General features: G+C 39.5%; 2 protein-coding genes across 2 annotated transcripts; both read left to right on the forward strand.

Moving 5' to 3' along the window:
• Window positions 1-101: 101 nt before the first annotated feature.
• On the forward strand, window positions 102-3504 carry txndc15 (thioredoxin domain containing 15). The gene is made up of 6 exons (XM_085289618.1): window positions 102-242; window positions 663-979; window positions 1501-1647; window positions 2016-2179; window positions 2874-3004; window positions 3151-3504. The coding sequence occupies exons 1-6, from the start codon at window positions 152-154 to the stop codon at window positions 3345-3347; spliced, it is 1047 nt and encodes a 348-aa protein (XP_085145744.1). The 5' UTR covers window positions 102-151; the 3' UTR covers window positions 3348-3504.
• A 949-nt stretch (window positions 3505-4453) lies between these two features.
• Window positions 4454-20554, forward strand: LOC146566082 (pterin-4-alpha-carbinolamine dehydratase 2). The gene is made up of 4 exons (XM_085289619.1): window positions 4454-4626; window positions 5490-5621; window positions 18385-18465; window positions 20254-20554. Exons 1-4 carry the CDS (start codon window positions 4528-4530, stop codon window positions 20347-20349), a joined length of 408 nt encoding a protein of 135 aa, XP_085145745.1. The 5' UTR covers window positions 4454-4527; the 3' UTR covers window positions 20350-20554.
• Window positions 20555-20978: the final 424 nt, after the last annotated feature.

A 20978-nucleotide genomic window follows, 5' to 3' on the forward strand; every position in this document is an offset into this window, starting at 1 on the left:
ATCCCGGAAGCCACCTTTTCATGTGCATCGTCTATTTTCTTCCGCCACAGATCCGACCACTCGTTCCTATGAGTCCACCAGCATCTCTTCACGGCTCAAAATGTCGTGACAGCGTTTCATAATCGTGTTTGGCTCGTTACATTTCAAAAACATGAGGGGGATTTTAAATAAGCTTCAATTACGGTTTGTCTTATTGTTTTTGCTGCATCATGAGGATGTTTTCAAGTTTTCGTCTGGTCAAGGTAAGAGACTGATAGCTGCAGCTAGCCTCAATGCTAACAGTACAAACCTTTATCTAATATAATGTTTGTATTTAGGTTGATCATTAACAGTAACACAGGATATTCTCTCTGTGTAATATTCTATTAGTTAGCTAGTTCTTCAAAGGGATTTAGATGACTGAAATAATGTGAGAGACGCTGTTTATTCTAATCAGATGCCTATGAATCCGAAACAATTACGTGTCATAAATGTGCAAAAAACTATGAAATCGGGAAATGAACAAATGCTTTTCACAGGAGTGTAACTGTCAGCTTATGGCAAGAAATCTGATTGTCCTCAGATAAACTTCTGCAGTGATTCACTATTAAAAGTCAGATGGAATGGAAAACAATTACAAATATGTTATATGTACTGAGTTTAATTATTTTTTTGTCCCTTAGAGTATGACGACTCACTGGAGCTCATTTTGTCAGAGGACACTTTGTCCGATTTGGAGAACAGCCCCAAGTTTGTAGAGTCCGGAGACCTGGACTCTCTGCCGAAGAGGCAGTTCAAGACGGCTGAGATCGCAGATGCTGTGATGGGCACTGAAACTCCCATCGATCCATCTGACATCGAGTCTCTCTTCCCCAAAAATGTGAAAGACTTTCAGTCAGGCTTCTCCCCGCCCTGTGATGACAGCAGTGCCCAGTGTAGTTCACCGGCTCCAGCTGAGAATGGTGGATCACAGGAGGAAGATGCTGAATCATCACAGCAGGTTAGTAAGATGAAACTGTGAGACATAAAAAGGGACTGCTGTTAGACTGCAGCCTTAAAGGGTTACCACCTCAGTTACCACAGTGACTGACATCTAAATTGATGTATAAATTCCAAAAGAAACCCAAAATATAAAGATAATCACAAATTAGTAAATGATTTATTATTAAGGTAAAATTTGCACTTGTGAAGATTTGCAGATTTGTCTTCTAAGATGATTAAGTGAGACAATGAGATCCTTTGATTCTCAAATGTCTTCCTGGACAAATTTACTTTAAGATATTAACACTGGTTGTTATAAACCAACTGACTTAAACCGCTGTTGGATCAATAAAGTCTTCTCCTATCTTAAAAATGAATTGATAAAAAAATCAATAACAAGGTTAATTTAATTTCAGCCTCAGCTTAGCTTTTATGTTTTGACGTGTGCTTGATAATGTCTCACTGAAGATTAGCCCAAATATGCATAGTTATAAATGCAGTTTTGCTGAAACTAACTTTTCCTTGAATGTTTCCCTGCAGCTCACGCTTGACATTGTGCGTGCGGAGGTCATAACGGTTGAGGAGCACAACACCACGGAGACCGCCAAGACGTACAAAGTCAACTGTGATAGACGGAACATCACAGGAATGGAGAACTTCACTGTGCAGGTCCTCAATGCCTCACAGGTATTCACTCCATCCTCTGAGGCACATGTTTACACGCTGTGTAAAGTGTGTAAAAAGTGTGCCACCAATTTCCCAAACATTTACACCAGTTACCATATACAAGATTCATTTATCAACTTTTCTAATGCATCTATTTGTATATTTTTTGTGTGTATAAACCTTTTTGTAAATCAGTTTTGTTTTATTTCATCATAGCATGACTCACTGTTTGTATCGTGAGCATTGTTGTTTGTTGCACCTTTCATTTTTGAGTGAATTTACCAGAATTCAGGTTCTGTTTGTATCCCTCTTATAAAATTCCATGCAGGAGAATTTCCTGTTTCTCTCCTGGATAAAAAACACTAAACCCATCCCTTCTTTTCTTTCAGGATCTAATGGAGTTCCTCAATGCTAACAGCACAGAGTGCTCTGTGGTGCTGTTCTTCACCGCCTGGTGCCAGTTCTCAGCCAACCTGGCACCTCACTTCAACGCCCTTCCCCGGGTTTTTCCCAGCATGCATTTCTTGGCACTGGATGCCTCACAGCACAGCAGGTAAATGATCACCTTTGTTCTGGTTTTAACTGTGTAATCTCACTGTGAAAACCCCTCTTAGAATACTTTTTAAAGCTGTTGTCGTCTGTGGCTCACCACCCCTTAGCATCTATATAGAAGCAGAATATAGCTCATGTTTATTAGCAAACAGTTAATTGCATAATTAGAGTAGTTGATAAAAGTTCTTTTGTGTTGAAAATGATAAAAATACAAATGTAGAATTAAGTCTTTTTTGTGACTTTGGTTTTATAATCACATTTGAGGCAAAGTAAGTAAATTAAAGACCAGAATTTTGAAAAGCTGAAAATCATTTTGTTGCAACAAATGTTTGGACTCTATTTTGTGTAAACATCCAAGAATCGATTGATTATGTTCTCATAAAGGGTGCTTATAATAATCTGTATCCCTGTACATTATACATGACATTGTGTAAGTATAATGTACACAGAGGGTTGGTGTGACAGAGGAGAATACTTGGTACAGGATTAGATGGAGGCAGATGATCCACTGTTGTTACCTTTAAAGGAAACAGCTGAAATAAGAAAAATCGACTAACTGCAGACTCAAAAATTGTTTTGAATGCATCTATCATGTATATTCAAAAGATTTTTCTGTAGGTTATTTTGTTGACCAGTGAATATTTAAATCTATTGCGTGTTATTTTCTTGTAATGCATGTCTCCATCTTCCACCAGCCTCTCCACGAGGTTTGGGACTGTGGCAGTGCCCAACATCCTGCTGTTCCAAGGGGCAAAACCGATGGCTCGTTTCAACCACACTGACAGAACGCTGGATACGCTCACATCTTTTCTTGTTAACCAGACAGGTACAAATGCAGGTTATGTGTTACATTATATAGAGCTTACTGGTTTGGGCTCAAAAGGGTCAGAATTGGGTGGTTGGAAGATTATTTTGAGTCATGTAAAATGAATCTGAACAACCACTCAAAAGATCCAATTCTGTGTGTTCCAGGTTTTGAAGCCGGCCCTGATAGAAATGTGACAGACACAGACCGCCTCGGTCCCCTCCCTAACGTTCCCGTGAGGAGCATCGACTGGCTGCTGGTCTTCTCCATCCTCTTCATCACAAGCTTCACTCTGTACGCCATCCTGCGGACCGACAGCATACGCTGGCTCATACCCGGACAAGAGCACGAGCATCAAGACTGAAACCTCAGACTGTTCGTCAAGAATGATGTAAAGAATTGTTCGCTAAACAGTTTAGTTTATTAAAATGGCTAATGTGCTCATGTTTTAAGTGTTTGAGTGAAATAAAAACATTTGAGCTCTTGCGGTTTAGAATAAAGATTTGGATTAAAAGTAACAATTTGAGGCTGTGTGCGAGAAGACAAACTGTGCTGTCATTTTTTTTTGTGCCTTTTAGTTGATGTTCAGCTGAACCCAAGTAAGTCCAAAGTACAAAAAAACAAAATAGTTGACATGTCTGTACAAACACTGCTCCTCTCATGCAGGCACACTTTGCTCCTCTTCCTCCTCCTGGCTCTACTGTGTTTTGTTGTCTTGCAGTCCCCTGATTCAGCTGCACTGAACAAACATGTAGGCTGCAGTGAGTGAAAGAGAGGAACATCCTGTGGAGATATTTTACAGCTGTAAATGAAAACATTGCAAACAGTGATGTGTGTAGGAAGGAAATTCTCTGTTGTGGCAGCAAAAGAAAAGAGGACAGGCGCAGACCCCCTGGCACAGGTCAGAGGTCACTGGCAGAGTCCTTCCAAAGGATCAAAGAATATTCCGTTAGCTTATACAGTGGTGAAAATGACGTTTCAATCATGGCATATGTCAGATGTTCAGTAGTAGTGTTAATTAATTGAAGAGAAATTTGTCATCATAGTTGTTACTTTAGCAGACTGATACCTATAGGGTGTATTAAGACATTCTATATTTATATATTTAACCTAATGAAACGTGTTCAGTAAGTAATTTTATTTAAGTGAAAAAACACCTCAAACATAAAATATCTGGCTATAGCAACTCTTTTGGGTTATTTTTTATTTATATAAGCACACAACAGAAATTGCATCGAAATCCAGTTTGAAAAACACATGAAGACGAGCGAAAAGTGACTTTTGTCATGTTAGATAATTAGCAGTGGAAAGCAAAAAATCACATCATTTACTTGTCCTTAAAAAGCATTCACAAATCCATGGCTCTCGGCTATATTTGCAGTATCATACCACTGCTTCTCAATAGAAAATCAGACTCCATTGGAAAAATGCGTGATTTTAATCAGGCACTACGTTAAACAGCTATGGCAAAGTATGAGAGGGCAGTAGAGGAAGAGCAGAGGGGGCATTGGTAGGGAGAGAGGACAGCTGACAGTTTACTGATAATGTTTAGGTTAATGTTTAGCCTGAGGACAGGCAGCCTTCTACACCTGCCGAGCAGCTTGAGGGCGCCTCCGTTCTGCAGCAACAACTCATCTAAAATGGTGAGTAATGTAGTGACAGGCTTTAGCATTAGCATTAAATAACAGAAGAAACAAACTCCACGTGAGGAAAGTCTGTTTTTGAACACAGCTAAGTGTGTGGGTGCACTCCCACGTGACAAGCCAAGCACCGTTCCGACGTGTAGCCTCCAAAGTACCCAGCTCGCGTCGTTCTATCACGTGAGAAACCGTACGCTGAACTCTACCAGGAAAAATGTAAATACAAACTTTAAGGCGTCCATTTACGTTAAGGCGCAAACGATTAAAGTGTGTAACAGTTTTATGAATTGCTCTTATACTGTTCTTTAATTCGGCGTTAGTAGTTTTTTAGATTTCTCAGTTAATTTGATCCCTTTGCTTTTTACGTTGGCATTTGGCTCATGTGCAATAGAAATGTGAGCGGGGCGAGGTTGGTATTCATATTATTGCGAAGTTGAGATTAACTGTATATTAAAAGTTAACCATCACATTTATTTATTATTTTAGCCTGTGAAATGCCTGCATTTTGTACGCTTTGTTAGGGCTTGGTTGAGACTTTTAGAGTAGGGCGGGGCTTGAGTGGAGTCCCGTCCAAATCCGTTATTTAAACCAATCAAGTTAGGTCCCTTATGCAGGTTACACCCAGGTAAGCCTGACCTGTTGTCCTGGAAAGGACGGCGTTAACGTTCATTTTTGGGTCTAGACCGCCACCTTTTGGACGCAGCGTGAATAGCAGTCAGAGAACTCCTAATACTAGACTAAGCATGTGTGTAAAGGTTGAATCAGCACTTTTCATTATAGTGCAAGAAATTTTTTTTACAAAAAACGTGATTTGTCCTTTATAATTCCAGGGCTAAAGAGTTTAACCGTAATATGATTTTGTCCAGTCATCAGACTCACACTGGCTCTCCCCTGAAGACCGGGAGCAGCTATTGGTCGAGCTCAGGGCCACAGGCTGGATGGAGGTGGAGGACCGTGATGCCATCTTCAAAGAGCTTCACTTTAAAACCTTTAATCAGGTGTGTGTATTTATGTTAATATAGTAATTAGCTTTGTTGAAGTCTTAGATCTAATTAGGGATCTATGACTTAGAATTTTATTTTTTTTATATTGCTGTTATTTTTTCATCACTTCCTTTGATTTGAGTTTAGACCTAATTTAGATTATGTTTATGTAAGGCTAGCCATTCATGATCAGGTGCAGTTAGGTGTATCTAACGTCTTCTCCCCTTTCCCTGTCATGCATGTGTGCACTTTTTTCAAAATATGCATAGGTCCTATTCTTGATTTACCACGTATAGTTGAGTTGTGGCGGACTAGTCCACAAATTGCAGGGATGGCGATTCTATCACTGTCTTCTTCTGTCCACATTCCCTTGAGCAAAACCCTGAAACTGTAATTGCTTCCAAAGGTGAGGCAGGCGCCCCTCTCTGCCACGATTAGTATGCAGTTATGCGTGCAAAAGATTGAACGACAGGCAAAAATCAGCAGCTAATTCGACATCTAGGCACCATTGCATATGGTGATTGAAACTGAAGTGTCTGTTGTCATTAAATCAAGCGCAGGATGTAAGATGCTAAAGGTGTAATAAAAGAAAAGTGCCTCAAAATAACAGTTTTATATAAGTGCTGGGATCACAATATCAGACCACAACAGCCATGCCTGCACAGCTGGATGGTGTGTAAATGGTGTTTCTTTGAATTTGACATAAAGGGGGGGAAAAAAGAAACATGCACATCTATTTCTGTCTTAGTGGTCTTTTTTTTATTCCAGGTGGCCAGTAGAGTCTGGGATGAAGCAGTCATTTTTCCAGTTTCTGTAGCCTTGAAAATCTGTTCACCTATAGGAGGGTTGTTGCACGCTGCCAGATGCATGCCCAAAGTGTTGATCGGAAACTCAGCTGTGATTCTGGTAGCATACTGAGCATAAAATTGTGATATTGAAATCAGTAGTCAGACATGTCTCCACAGGTTATAACTGTGTCAAGTTTCAGCATTTTTTCTGAAGTACTTATGAATGACCTAAGACACCAAATGTGCAGGATAATAACATCTAGGGCTTGGTATTGTTTAAAAACAATACTGTGATTAGCGTTCTTCGTGTCAGTGTCATCAATGAACTATTGTTTGGTTGTTATGCAATATCTCTGACTTGGTTTACGTGAGACTGAATTATAGAAATTTTGTGGTTCAAGAAAAGACATGAAGTTGCAGGAAAAAGTTAGTGATTTAAATAATATTACGTCCCCGGCCTGGGGTAACCTGGATGTAACATGAGGTGCAGCTACCCACACCAACCACACCGAAGAAAAGGCCAGAAACAAACAAAAGACAAATCTCCAACTTAAACTCATAACCAATAAACAAGACAAAAATGGTTCAACAAAAAAGTTTTCTTACTCCTGCTACTGCTGCAGTGCTCAATATATATACAGTGTAATAGTCAAAATTATCTATTTACAAATCTATTTATGAACAAACTGGTTTGTAGCTGCAATAATACAAAGCACACTGCTCAGTCCAGTCTACTCACTAACAGACATTGAGATCAGATTCCTCATACTTAGCAAGTATATTTTAAAAAAAAATGTATTTAAATTAAAACACTTTTCCCTGCAATTACATTGTGGTTTCGCGCCATATACTCTGCTTTTTCGTTTTCTCAACAAAAACTACAATTTTAAATAGAAGCAGTGCCCGTGTTCTTATAATTCCACCAAACTTGCCAAACTTCTCAGTCCATCTGTGCTTAATATTTACTGAAAAAGGGAAGCTGAAGAAAACCTTGCCTTAAAAACTGTTATGATTCCCATTGGGGAATATTATTCAAAGAATAACTAAAACAGACCATGAATCCAAACAAGCCCTGAATGCCAGATTGTTACTTTAGTCTAGAGACACTTTGAGGCAGTGCTCAGGACGTTCAGTGACACCAGGATAGTTTAATTGCACATGTTGCAGAGGTCTGTTCTTTATATAATTTGTGCCACTATCCATAAAAACCAGCATCCATCCTTTGAATATTTATCACGAAGTGTTTAAATTTTAAGTGCTTCTAAAGACACACAAGGACACAGTGCAAGGATACTTTGGGATGCTAATCAGAGTCAACAGTAAAGTATGGTAATATTTGAGTAGGGCGAATATGCCGGGCGGCGGTGTAATCCTTTATTTATCCAGATAAAAGTATCATTAAGATACCCAACCATGAGGGCATCTGAAGTTACACCAAATACAATGCATAACAATATAATGCATAAAGAAACAAATACACCTAGTATTCCATACAGACAAGTGAACCTGATCATGTGAACCATGTGCAATAACAGGATGGCGGTTAGCACTGTTGCCTCACAGTAAGAAGGTCTGGGTTCAAATCCAGCTTGGTCTCTTACTGTTTGCATTTCGCATTCTCTCCTCATGTCTGTCTGCATGGGTTGTCTCTGGGAAATTCCTGCTTCCTCCCACAGTCCAAAGACATGCATGGGGTTAGGTCAACTGGTGTTTCTAACTAAAATGACTCTAGGTGTATAAGTGGGCATGACAGCCTGAGACGCTGAATTGGATAAGTGGAAGAAAATGGATGGATGGAAAAATATGCAGGTACTGTATGAGGTACTTAGATGAAATGGACAGGTGCACATTGGTGGTACAGTTTAGCTCTGAATTTTCAGGATTGCACTGAAAGTAAGTGTTTCATTTAAAATGAATTATGGCAATTTATCAGAAGGTTATTTATAATATTTATATAGTTATTTATAATATTGGTGACTGTGTCTACTGTAACACAGTTCCTGAGAGCTGCCTGGCAGCTGAAACTAGTTCTCTTGCTTCCTGGGGTAAAACAAACATTAAATATTCTTTTCAAAAGTTTTTTGGCACGTCTTGTAAGCAGCTGCTCCGTTCGCTCACTCTGTGCGGGGCGAAGTAAACTGCAGCATCTCAAGGCCACTTAGCGGACTTCCTCTAATCCCATCGTTAGTTGTTTTAGTCCCTAAAATAGTCTGTTTTTACACTTCCCCATGTTTGAAGTCGGAGGGTGAGCGCTGACCTCCCCCATCTACTCCTCCTGGCTCTAAAGCCTCTCCTCTTACCCCGACACGTCAGGCTGCATTACTCTGAGACTCGCCAGGAGGCCAGTTGGCAGCAATTAGGGTTTTGATCAGAATGATTTCTTTCACAAACAATCAAATTGGTTAAAATGTTTCATCTGGTTCACAAACCACTAACAACCCCATCATTCCTTCTGCTGTGCATCGCTTTCTCTCTTCTTTTTCTCTTCTTTTTTTTTTTTTTAAATTCTTACTTGTTGCCACCCTCCTTTCCCCTGTCTCTGCCTTTCAGTCTTTGTCCGTCTCTCATTCCCATTCTGTGCCCCATGTTATTGGGGGAATGAGCTCATGTTGTTCCAATTTTACATGCTGGCAGCTCGCTCTGTCTGTCTGTCTCTCTATCCTTCTTTTTCACCCTCTTTTATTCTCTCCAGACACCACTCAAACTCTCTGATGCATTTTCACAAACTCTCCAGCTCGTTTTTCATGGCTGCTCTTAAAGGGCTTTTACCGAAGGGGAATGGAGATGAGGAGCGACATGCTGGCTGATTTCCATTCGCCACTTATCTCCAAGTGATGGGCTTGAGGAAATCAGATCCCCAAGAGTTTATAATGAGAATAACAAATCCCCTTCCTGTGTATCAAAACACTTCCTCTCCTGATCTCTAGGGGGCGGTAGAGCCATACTCATGCATTGAAGTGAGTACAGCAAGTTGAGCGAATTCATGAGATGCTCAAGAGCTGGAAATGAATTTAAAGGAAACATGGCAGCTGGGATTGCTTCTTTGAGTTTATTTTTCTTTGATTACAGCAAGTGGAAAGTGTTATGATGCCTTTATAAATGGCTCAGGAGTTTAGCTGCGGCGTGTGGGTATACAGTGTGATGTTTGTGGCATTAGTCGGAGGAGTAACTGTGAGTTATTTTTCCTGTCAAGTCCAGTCTGTTTAATGTGCTTTGAGAGGTGAAATCCTCTTTCTGGAGTCGCTTTGGTCAGTTATTGCAATCACATATAGACGTACGCGTGTGTGTGTGTGTGTGTGTGTGTTTAATACTGTAAATCTGGGCTGGAATTGAACATGTTCTAAGTTGTGGTCGCTGATATTGTTTACACATCAAGCTTTATGTTATGTATGTTTACAGATTACCATCTGCTATACATTTCGGTGGATGAAGTGGAAACTTTCATGCGACACAAGTGAAACGGGTAGCTTTCGGGTGCAGCTTGTATAAGAGAGGGTGAGCTGTGCATGCTCAACTGTTGTGTTGTGTTAGCTGAGGTTGACATCGATGGCATTCCTCCTTCTCCCACAAATATTCAGTCAAGCAGCCCTGGGAAAAAAAAATCACTCAAAAGCTACATTTAGGATAGAGGGGAAAAATGGCCGGTTATTATCTTCAGTCTTTCTTGTAAAGTAAACAAGGGCAGTCTTAACCTAAGGAGGGAAATTTTTAATGGTTAAATATCTGCATCCATAGCATGCTCCACTGTTTTTATTAGAGGGATTAAAAAGCAAATGGGTATGAGCACCAGTGAAGAGGTTATTAAATTTATCAGTGATAGTATTGTTGGCAATTAATGTTATTTTTGGACAATTTTCAATCGTTTTGAAGTTTTCATTCATAAATTATTTTAAAAATAAAAGTATTTATTTTTCATTTATTTAAACAGGTAATCCCATCAGAGATTGAATGTCTCATTTACAAGCGAGACCTGTTTCAGACGAGCATAATAAAATTACAACAGTTAAATAGAAACAGTAAAATAGTAAAATATTGCTCAATGTTTACGCATCTGGTTCATTTCTGTTTTCCACACAAAACATTGCCTTGAATGTTCATTTTAATTGTGCAACATGTTTGTTTGTAATTGTGCAATCATTGATGATTCGGGTCAATTTATTTTATTTATATGGCTCCAAATCATCATCATCATCTTTATTTATAAAGCACTTTAAAACAACCACAGCCGACACAAAGTGCTGTACATTTGAACTAAATAATAAAAATACATAATAAATAAAAAAATAAAAACCAAATGAAAGAAAAAGTAAAACCATTAATTAGTTTTTCTTGTAATTGAATAAATAATTAAGTCACAACAATAGTATTATTAAAACATTTCAATTCAAAGACCTACGATGATATTATTAGATGAAACGAAAACATATAGCAAATATACACATTAAGATAAAGCATTTAAAAGTATTTCCTATCATGTGCTGTATTAAAATATATATGGATTCTGACAGTTTTAGTTAATAGTAAAAGTTAGTAGTAAAATTTATTTAATTGCTGTATGTTTAACTATTTTAAAGGGATTACATATTTACATTATTCACTCACTGCTATCTTGTTCTTATAGACCCCCCCCCCTCCCCCCCATATTGGGATATAATACAAACATATTTCACTGGCTAGCTTAAAGTATAAACACTGCATCCACTCCTGCGTCCATCGGTTGCTGATAGTACGCTTATTTTTTCACATTTCACTTCAGCCTAGAAATGAAAAAGTAATCGTATCTTGAACACATAACATTAGTGGAACTGTAAATGTAAAAGTATAATTTTACTCAAATGCATCAGTAATTACCTGGATTTCATCCCATACATTATTTTTAAAATAATTTTGAAAGGCTGAAAAGACTCCCCTCCTACTCTTGTAACTCTTTTCCTCGGAAACGACTTCAAGCTGCTGTGGAAAATATTTTAAAATTAATTTATTGTAGCTTGCCATCACCAGTGTGTGAATGTGTGCGTGAATGGGTGGATGACTGGATATGTAAAGCGCTTTGGGGTCCTTAGGGACTAGAAAAGCGCTATATAAATACAGGCCATTTACCATTTTACCATTTTATTGTTATTTTGAAAAATAGTCACTTCAAATAAAAAAATAAATAAAATAAATTCCGAACATTTTAGTTTTATTTGTGTGAAATTTTTTTTAAGTGTCTGCCATACACAAACAACCTCCCAAGGTTGCCGCAAACAATAACTACATCACAAGCTCTGGGAAAAAACTTCTGGACTTAACTTCCAATTTCGAGTCTGAGGTAGCGACTCTGATTTTTACTGAAGAGTGCAATGCTGTGTTCAGACAGCTGCCTCTGCTCCTGCTCTGCTCTTGGAGGCTGATCCCCCCCTCCCCCATCCCTTTTTTATATTCAGTCAGAGGCTCCCTCTCCTCCAAATCTCCTTCAAGCCTCTGCCTCTCGTTATGGGACTTGGTCTACTTGTGTTGAATAAGTTGTCCTACAACTAAAACTGAGCCCCTGGGTAAACCAAACTCCCAAAGCCATCCTCCTCCAGCTTCACACACACACGCACATGTTTTCGCATACAGGTTAGACTGATGAATTCATTTGCTCATGCTCCATACCAAACAAGCAGGGCCTCTTCTCCCAGGCAAATAGTTGAGCAATCAGATTGGACAGTCTGTTGGGTTGATTTGTCAATTTCCCAGTCAGTCAATATCAATCAGTGAATTTATTTCTTTTTGAAATGAACGTTAATTCCTTTCGTCATGTGTGCTGTATTTATGTAGCACTTTGAGTCTTACTGACCACTTTACACTGCAAGCCACACCCATTCATACAGCCCTTAATGTTTTTATAACCTCAGCGTCTTCCTGTTACAGATAATATATTGTGGGCAGTTATGACGCTTTGGTGTCTTGCCCAAGGACATTTAAACTGGCGGATCGGTTGGACAGCGAATCAAATCACTGACCTGCCAGTCGACCTTCTAGACCTTCCAGATACCAAAAGATAATCAGTTTCCACTTCAGTCGTTACATCCAAGAAGCTGGAACTAGTGAATGGTTGGTTTCCTTGATACATGACTTTGGTGATCTATTATTTCAGCCACCTTTAAGTGGACTCGGGAGTATCCCACATTTCTTGACTATTGTTTGGACGCGATGATTCAGGGATTTGCCACCCTTCAAAGAGTTTAGGCAGTGTTTTACATTCCACCGGATGGGGAGAAAAAAGGAAAGCTAACAAGAAAATGTTATAATTTGTTCAAATGTTTAGAGGTATGCACACAGATTTGCATATACAACTCCTACACTTGTCCTCAGACGAGCAAGAAGCCAATTAATCGGCTCAGCGGTGTTCAGTTCCCACCTTCAATCTCCAAAGTGAAACTTTCCCTGGGAACCAGAGGCATCCTGCGTTCATCCCATCCTGTGAGAATAGCTGGAGGGAAGCCACAAGGTGTGGCACCCAAGCGGAGGTGGTTAGATAATCTGGCTATCAGACCTTGGGTAAAGTAAGATGGCCCTGACGTCTGCCGTCTGTTGACAAGCCCAATGCCTTTTTGAGCCCTCGCTACTAACCCCCGCAGTTAATGAGGGGTTTGCATAAGTTGGCCTTAACACCATACCTGAGCGTTACGTGACACTCGTTACAAAAAGGAGCTGAGTTGTGTGTGAAGAGGTGTAACACATGATATTAGTCACTAAATGAGCGTCAACACTGGCAGAGAGTCAAACTGAAACCCTGCTCTGCTTTTCTCAACTTTAAGAATCTTAATTTGAGAAGATTAATACCGCTGATGTTACACTTGCCCAGCAGAGCTCTCTCTCTCTCTCTCTGACTACATGAAAGAACTTCACAGCTGGCAGCTTTGCTTCATAATTACTTGATATTTTGCTTTAAGTTACATGTCAACTCAGCGGGCAGCCCACGTCTGGCCAGCTGGAAGCTCGTGAAGAGCTGTTTGGGGAAAGAAGAGAAATGAGGTGTGGTCATCATCATTATCATCACCACCACAACCACCGCCATCGAAATCACAGCTTTCTTCGCTTGCAGAGGAGCGAAGGTTTTCCAGGGGGCTAACGCTGACGCGGGTGATGATGGGGCTAGCGAACTAATCATCGGGTAGTCACGGCGGTGTGTAATGGAGGAGAGCGGCTCGTCTTCCTGTGCGTGCGTGTCGGCGAATACTCGCGCATATGCCGAGGAGGCTTGTGTGTGTACATTTGTGCATGCACCAGTGTGAAAGTGTGTGTCTGTCAGAGGCTAGTAAGGGTGGGCACAATCTGCATGCACTTAGTCCTGGCAAAGCAGTGCAGGCGTTTCTAAGCCCTTGGACCGCGGGGTGGTGGAAAGCCGATCTGTAAATAACAGACACATGTGTTTGAAACTGAGTCCTGTATTCCAGCCCAGAGCCGCAATGAGAGGGAGAACACCACTCCGCTCCGACGTCAAATTGTCTCATCCAGTGTTGTATGACAATCATGCTGTAATAGCACCAAAATGGCTCCTCAAAAGAGTGTGTGTGTGTGTGTGTGTGTGTGTGGAGGGGAGAGGGGCATAGTGGCGGTCTGCTGTCGGGTGTTTCTGATTATTTGAGATGGGGGCCTGCATAATGTCACGTCAAATTATGTGACTCTGACAGCTACAGCTTGTTGGGCCAGTTGGAGAGAACTGCTGGCTGGCTGGCTGAGAGGATGGATAGCCGACTAGCTGGCTGACCTGTTGGCTCGAGAAGTGTGGCCCGTACAATACAAATGGGATAAACAAAGCACTTTGAGAGGCCAAGCCCTTGACCTCTGCTGAAACGAGACCTCATCTGGGAGTTGAGGATTGGTTTTAATTTCTGTTTGGCCCAAGTGGAGGGTGTTGAGATGACCTACAGATGACGGACAGGCACAGCACTGTCACTTTGCCTGTATTGTTTCCTCATGCTCTGTTTACTGCCCCCAAGGGAGCACTGTCTGTTGAGAAAAGGCTGATGTAGGGCAGGATTTATTTTCTGGATTCACTATTTCAGGTTATTTTGACATTCAACTCCAATTCATTTGTAGCGAGAGATTACTGCTTTTATTTAATTTTTTTTCTTGTTTCTCTCCATTTTTGTTTCTTTTATCAGGCTTCATGATACTTAACAGTCATCTTATGTTTCCCATTCCCTCCAAATGCTCTTTGGTTCATTTGCACATCACTGACAGCTGAATGGGGACAGGAAATGTCTTGGAAAGTGTGACAATACTTATGATAAAAGCAGTGCAGCTTCCATGTTATACAGCACTTTTCAAGCTTGGGTTATCAATATAAACTAGTCCGGTTTAGTGCAGTTTCAGTTGAATGAATTAGGGGTAAACAAAATGGATGGATGGTTAGATAATTCAAAATACATTGTTCTTGATCATTGGCAAACGTCATGATACTGTTTAGCTGTTGCAGGATTAAAGTTATGAAATCTGCATTTACATTTGATGATTAAAATCCTTGAATTTACTAAACAAGAAAAAATAAATACTTGCAGAGGGATTCATTCCTATTGTTTATAATCATTTTAGGCTGTTGGAAACAATGCTAACATGACAAACCTTTCTTTTTAAGAAGTTGCTTAGTTGCATGTTCACCAGTGAAACCATTTGTCATGCTTTTAATTTTTGTTAGCTTGTCACATTTTTACACATTTGCAAATAAATTGATCGTTTCTATGTATTTTATGTAAGTCTTCAGTGAAAATAAGACTGCTAATATTTGTGGTTAGCAATAACTTTAGCATAGGATTGATGAAGCGCAGGCGGCGAGCATGATCAGTAAACGCACACCTACATGTCGTAGCTGTCTGCCGCCAAATGGGGACGGTGTCAAAGATATGTGGAACAGCTGGAAATGTAAGCTACTCGTGTTTGTGTTTGTCCTGCTGTTGATCCTTTAGCTTAGCCCCTGCTATAGAGAAGACGGAAGTCACACAAAGAACTCGTTGTTTTATTTTTTCTCTTCTCGGTGAACTCTGTTCTGAGTAGTGTCCTGTTGGACACTGCGGTGTTGTGTAGTTTTAGTGAAAAGCTGCCTGAAGGCACTAGAGGACATTGTAGTTTTATGTACAAGTTGTGGCAGTGCACAGGGAGAAGAGGAAGAAAGATGAGCTGAAGCTTCTCCAGCTTGTATTTTTTTGCTTTTATTTAAAAGCGTAGGATGCTATACATGCATGCTTGTCTCTTTACGGTACCAGCATGGTACTGGGCTGGTAGCCTATAGGTGCTCCAAAAAGCTTTACAGATCCATGTGTATATGTTTGTAGCTGTGTACTGTCATTTGGCCTGTCGTTGTTCATGTTTGTGCTGTTGTTGGGCTTTTAGCTTAGCACCTACTGCAGAGAAGACAGAAGTCATTTTAGACAACAAAACTTCTTTTTATTGGAGTGAAATTGAGTGTTAAAAAAGTTCATTGCCCATGCCAGTCATTGATTCTGCTTCTCAGGTGTGTGTGTGTGTGTGTGTGTGTGTGTGTGTGTGTGTGTGTGTGTGTGTGTATTGAATTATTTTGGTGTTTCTGTTGAAGCTAGCTTTTTCGCCAACTAAGACAGCATTGTTGAGTTTTTAGAGTGTACATCAGTGTGTTCTTTCAGCCTTGCTATTGAATGTATGCATAGCAAAGTGCTATGCTAATGGACACAAACATTCATGAGCACAGTTTTAAAAGCTGTGTAGACTGAATTTCTGTCATCTTTCTCTCTTTGAAACAAAAAGGTACTCAAGCTGAAAAACCCACTTGTGTACAGTATAAGCTAGTTCCTACCATAAAGGATTTACGTAGCCACTGTAATGTACATATTGTTACTATACACTGTGTTTCCATCAGTTTTCTAATGCCACACATTTCCACTCTTGAATGAGAGTGTCAGCTAACACTAGCAAATTTGGTTACCATTCTTAAGTTGTATTTTTGTAAGTAACAAATTGAAATCTGCCAGTTATTGTGAAGTAGCTAAATAGCAAAATACCAGAACTTCATTTAGCAAAACTCAAGTAGAAACCATTTTTTGTCAAATAAATGCATTAAAACTGCTTTATGAGGTCCCTACAACACAAATGCAGTGGAGCAGACCAAAGGTGAGGTGTGACAGCAGTTGTCTGTGTTAAAGTGGCCACACCCCCAAATCTAGTTTCCAGATAGATGAGTTAGAGAAACTGTCTATAGAGCCCTAAACACTTTCTATACTAGGCTGTGAATGTCTACTCTTAAATTCTGCTGCAAAATTGGGCACTTTAACATTGGATTGTATGGGGATCAATTCACTTTTGGAGCAAGCCTCTAGTGGGCACCAGAGGAACTGCAGTATTTGGCACTTTGCATGGTCTCAGCCAACATCTTGTGTAGTGGAAACCCTAATACCAATGATGGTGTCAAAAAAGAAGGAAATAAATGTTAGCCTGAAGAATGAGTTATAAACATTCATAGACCATGTTTAATCAGTCGGAAGTATCTTAAAATACCACGAGATGACTTTTTTGTTCTATAACAAGGGACAGATTAGGAAGGGAGTTTCTGAAAAAGCACAGTGTTTTGAACTGGGACATTGTGCAGGAACCAAAAGTGTTAACACAGAATCCTTTTACCTGTCACTTAATGTTCCTCAGTGGTATATTAACCTGAAGTCAGCCCTTAGAGGGAGAAGACATGTTTGGACAACACCTGACATGACAGGCTGCTTAGCAATCTCCATTAAAGCCAATGAAAACTGAGAAAAAGCAGACCGCCCGGCTCTCTAAATTGGTGCCAGTGAGGTCAAGTTGCAGGAATATGTCAATTACTTAAATTGATCGGGAGACGGTTTCCTTGATAACCAATTTGATCAAGCTCCTGATCGTGTTACATGCATAGCACTACACGTGAATTGAGCAGGCTGTCTCAGAAATTGGTTACAACACACTAAAAAGGCTAAACGCAATTTCCTCTTTGAGGCTAATTCTGTTTCGTCATGTCAGGTGGTGGATGGGGCCACAGCCATAGCATGTAAACAATGGCATTTCAGTTGATTTAATTAGGCAGAGAGGAAGCATTTAGGGGCTTAATTGAGATTGCAGTGGGAAATTGCTCTGAAATAGGTCTACCTGATTCTTTTTTTCTTCTTTTTTTCCCCTCTCCTCACAGAGAGCATGACGAGGGATTTCACTCTCCTCTTTGTAGATAATTAGAATAACCGTAATCACTCCCTGGATGGCCTGTGATTGGAGCGAGTCACATGCCAAACTTATGAAGAGTGTGTATGTTTCTCGGTGTGTGCATGCATGCTCTAAAGTCCTTTTGTGGTTGTGGAAATTGAACACATGCATCCAAGAGGACCTTCTATATTCAGAAATCCGTCTTGTACTTCTCCCCGCCTCAGATGGCAGTATTGCACTTTATTAAGCTTTGGATTGACATTATTTTATTTATATAGTATTAAACTTTTTTTATTCTGTCCTAACATGGTTCTCTATTAACATTGTGTTTTAATTGTTGTACCACATTTTGTGACCTTTATGTCAGTGAATGTGCTATATAAATAAACGTTACTTACTTTATTTATTATTTATGAAACTTCACATTTAACTTATTTCAAATTTGATGACAGAGCCCTTTAAACAGGCCCGCTATATTTTCTAATCAATAGTTCCGTTGAAGTGTTACAATTTTGCAAGATTACTTACAGAATGATTTGTTTTCACTAATTATGTGTATACTGTTAACATTTATTTATTTTAATTTAGATTTTGACCATTAAAAATGCAGGAGTCCTTTTCTGTTTGTTATTCTGATGACTTTGCTTTTAGCAGAATTTGTACATCTGAACATTTGATCATCTTTTTGTATTTTTTCCATTTATTTATTTATAAAAAAGTGGATCAAATTTAATGCAGTGTATTAATCACTTTGTGCTTAAAAACATGCATTTTGAAGCATGCTCGCAATAAATTCAGCCATCATTTTATTTTCCCCCTAACAGGCGTTTGGCTTCATGTCACGGGTGGCTCTGCAGGCAGAGAAGATGAACCATCACCCAGAATGGTTCAATGTTTATAATAAGGTAACAGGGACTGGAGATTCATTTACAGTGCTGTGTTTATTTACTGTCAGTTAGAGTAAGTGCATCTTGCAAAATCAATAGTGGTCTGTTTGATTTGTTGCCATATTTACAGTTTTGTGGTTTGTTAATAACAAATTAGACACACTGCAACTGATCTTGTATAAAGCCTGATTTACTTATTTATTTATTTATTTATGTCAAACGGTTATCACTGGCCCATAGCCAGGCTTTCACACACTCCTTATGCAAAAAGAAAAAGGAAGAGAAAATCAGGTTCACACTTTACTCCCATAGTTTTTTTTGTTTTTTTTTTTTGTGAAAAGCTCTGCAAATATGTCTGCCTTCCTTCACAGCCCCAGCACTAACACAGGCTCTCTCACTTTCCCTGCCTCACAAATAAAGTAGTGGTTGATATGACAAACCCAGTCCCTGAAAATCTCTCAGCATTAGGCTGTAGCCACTGAGTTACTGTGTGGCGGACCGGGCCACTCTGGGAGGAATGCTGCTCCTAATCCACTCTTTATTAAAGTCTCTGTACAATGGTGCAACAGGTCTCTGGGCCCCCACAGCACTTTCCACCAGACACTTACACATAAATCCCACACCGACTGAGGTACAGCCTCGACAAAACAGAAGCTGTATGCTGAGCTGCTGCTAATATTCTCTAAAATTCACTCTAAACCTTCTGTTCTGTTTTGGTGGTTGTCAGTTTTAAGGGTATTTACAAAAAATGTTTTTGGAAGCTGGGGGGGTCAAACTGCTGCAGGAAAGGAGTAGTTATCACAGTTTATGTCAAATAAAACTATAATGTGTATCACAATATGTACAAAGTTTCACATTTTGTAAAGTATGATTAGAGAGTGGTTTTTAGGAGAGTATTGTTTGACAGCAGCAGGAAGTCTCAGCACCTGTGGGCAGTTTGCTTGAGTTTGTCATCACAGAAATGTCACACAGAGACCAAAAACCAAAACCTGTATTCACTGGCTGCAAGTGGCAAACCACAGCACAGCTGGGAGCACTGCACGCTGTAGTTACACCTACCAATACACAGGAAGGTCACATTATATTTCCACCAGAATGTGCAAGAGCTGTCACAGAACTAGGTGATAGTTTTAATATTTTTTTCCAAGGTTGCACAACACTGGATGCGACACATAATGCACTGAAAGCTGTGTCTAGATGGCCACACATATGCTATCTGATTTGTACCTTGTACTCTTGAATACAGACTGGAAATCAAAGGTGGACATAATTACTCTAACATTCCCCCCTTTAGACTGTGACCAGCATTTTGACTTGAGCCTAATAGCTTATACAACTGGAGCCAGACGCGCCCATATTTGGAAAACGGGGTGATTCTAATTAGATTAGTATATTTTTACAGGTAAAACCATGGTATTTAATTTGACAAAACTGTATATTGGTTCAGTTAACCACAGAGCAAGCCATATTATTTGTCCCATAACTGATGACTCCAAAAGGCGCCACCAAAACAAACAGTTGCGAGAGCTCCTGTTTAGTCACTCGAATGAATAAAGGCAAAGCCTGGTGATGCAGATAGGTGCCGGCACCTACCTGTCAAAGTGACCACAGTCCTAATAACGCAAAACCTTGAGCTATACCACAATTTAAAAGAATGGAAGGTTTTCTGAAATGACAAAGAATGTAATTTTATTGGATTTTTTTTTTTTTGCAACTATTAAACTCTTAAAAGTTGTTTTTAGGAAAATATTTTGATCATGTTGTCATTGCCTTGTGATTGACACTAACATGTATATGTCTTCACAGGTCCAAATTACACTGTCTACACATGATTGTGGAGGGCTGTCAAAACGGGACATCAAAATGGCCAAATTTATTGACAAAATTTCACTTTCCATGTAGTTTTTTTTTTTTTTTTTTTTGTCTTTAGTCTGCAATCTGTCACAGCCTTTGTAGATACACTGATTTTAGTTTCAACTCTTTAAAAAGACGACTGCACTACAGAGTTAAATGTATTTAGTCTTTCACATGTGCATATCCTGCTTCTGATTTTTGTCCCAAATAAAATCTGTCAAAAATAAAATAAACATTTTACACTGTTTACAAATGTTCTTGTTTCATCTCTAATTGTTTTAAAATGATGCAGTGTATCTTGAATTAACACTGTATGAAAGCTCTTTGGTTTAGATTTCCCCAAAAGTCAGAGACTGGAAAGGTATCACTGAGTGATTTTCTCATATGGAATTAAAATGGATCGTGATTGGTCAGCAGTACTCTGTCAAGTTCTCACCAGTGAGCTTTTACATGTGAGTCCATCAGATCACATGCTCTCCTTTTGTCACTTGATCGTGGAAGGGGTCAAAGTCAGTAGGAAGGGAATTAATTTGATTTGCGATTTTGTAAAGGCTGAACTAAATTCAGTGCCTTCTACCTCTCATGTGTTTGGTTGTAGTTTTTTGGGGAAAATCCAAGTTTATAAACATAAATATGCATAAATAAAGCATAAATATGCTTCCTTGGTCTTTCCTGAT

This window comes from Mchenga conophoros, linkage group LG10 (assembly GCF_057382185.1).
Source record: "Mchenga conophoros isolate Kocher_MC1m ecotype Shallow Benthic linkage group LG10, M_conophoros_male_GT1.1, whole genome shotgun sequence".
Classification (NCBI taxonomy): Eukaryota; Metazoa; Chordata; class Actinopteri; order Cichliformes; family Cichlidae; genus Mchenga; species Mchenga conophoros.

Coding starts and splice junctions, on each gene's coding strand:
- txndc15 (XM_085289618.1), top strand. CDS start 152: ATGAGGGGGATTTTAAATAAGCTTCAATTACGGTTTGTCTTATTGTTT. Junction 1,648..2,015: donor AGGTCCTCAATGCCTCACAG/GTATTCACTCCA, acceptor CTTTTCTTTCAG/GATCTAATGGAGTTCCTCAA. Junction 2,180..2,873: donor GATGCCTCACAGCACAGCAG/GTAAATGATCAC, acceptor ATCTTCCACCAG/CCTCTCCACGAGGTTTGGGA.
- LOC146566082 (XM_085289619.1), top strand. CDS start 4,528: ATGTTTAGGTTAATGTTTAGCCTGAGGACAGGCAGCCTTCTACACCTG. Junction 5,622..18,384: donor ACTTTAAAACCTTTAATCAG/GTGTGTGTATTT, acceptor TCCCCCTAACAG/GCGTTTGGCTTCATGTCACG. Junction 18,466..20,253: donor GGTTCAATGTTTATAATAAG/GTAACAGGGACT, acceptor ATGTCTTCACAG/GTCCAAATTACACTGTCTAC.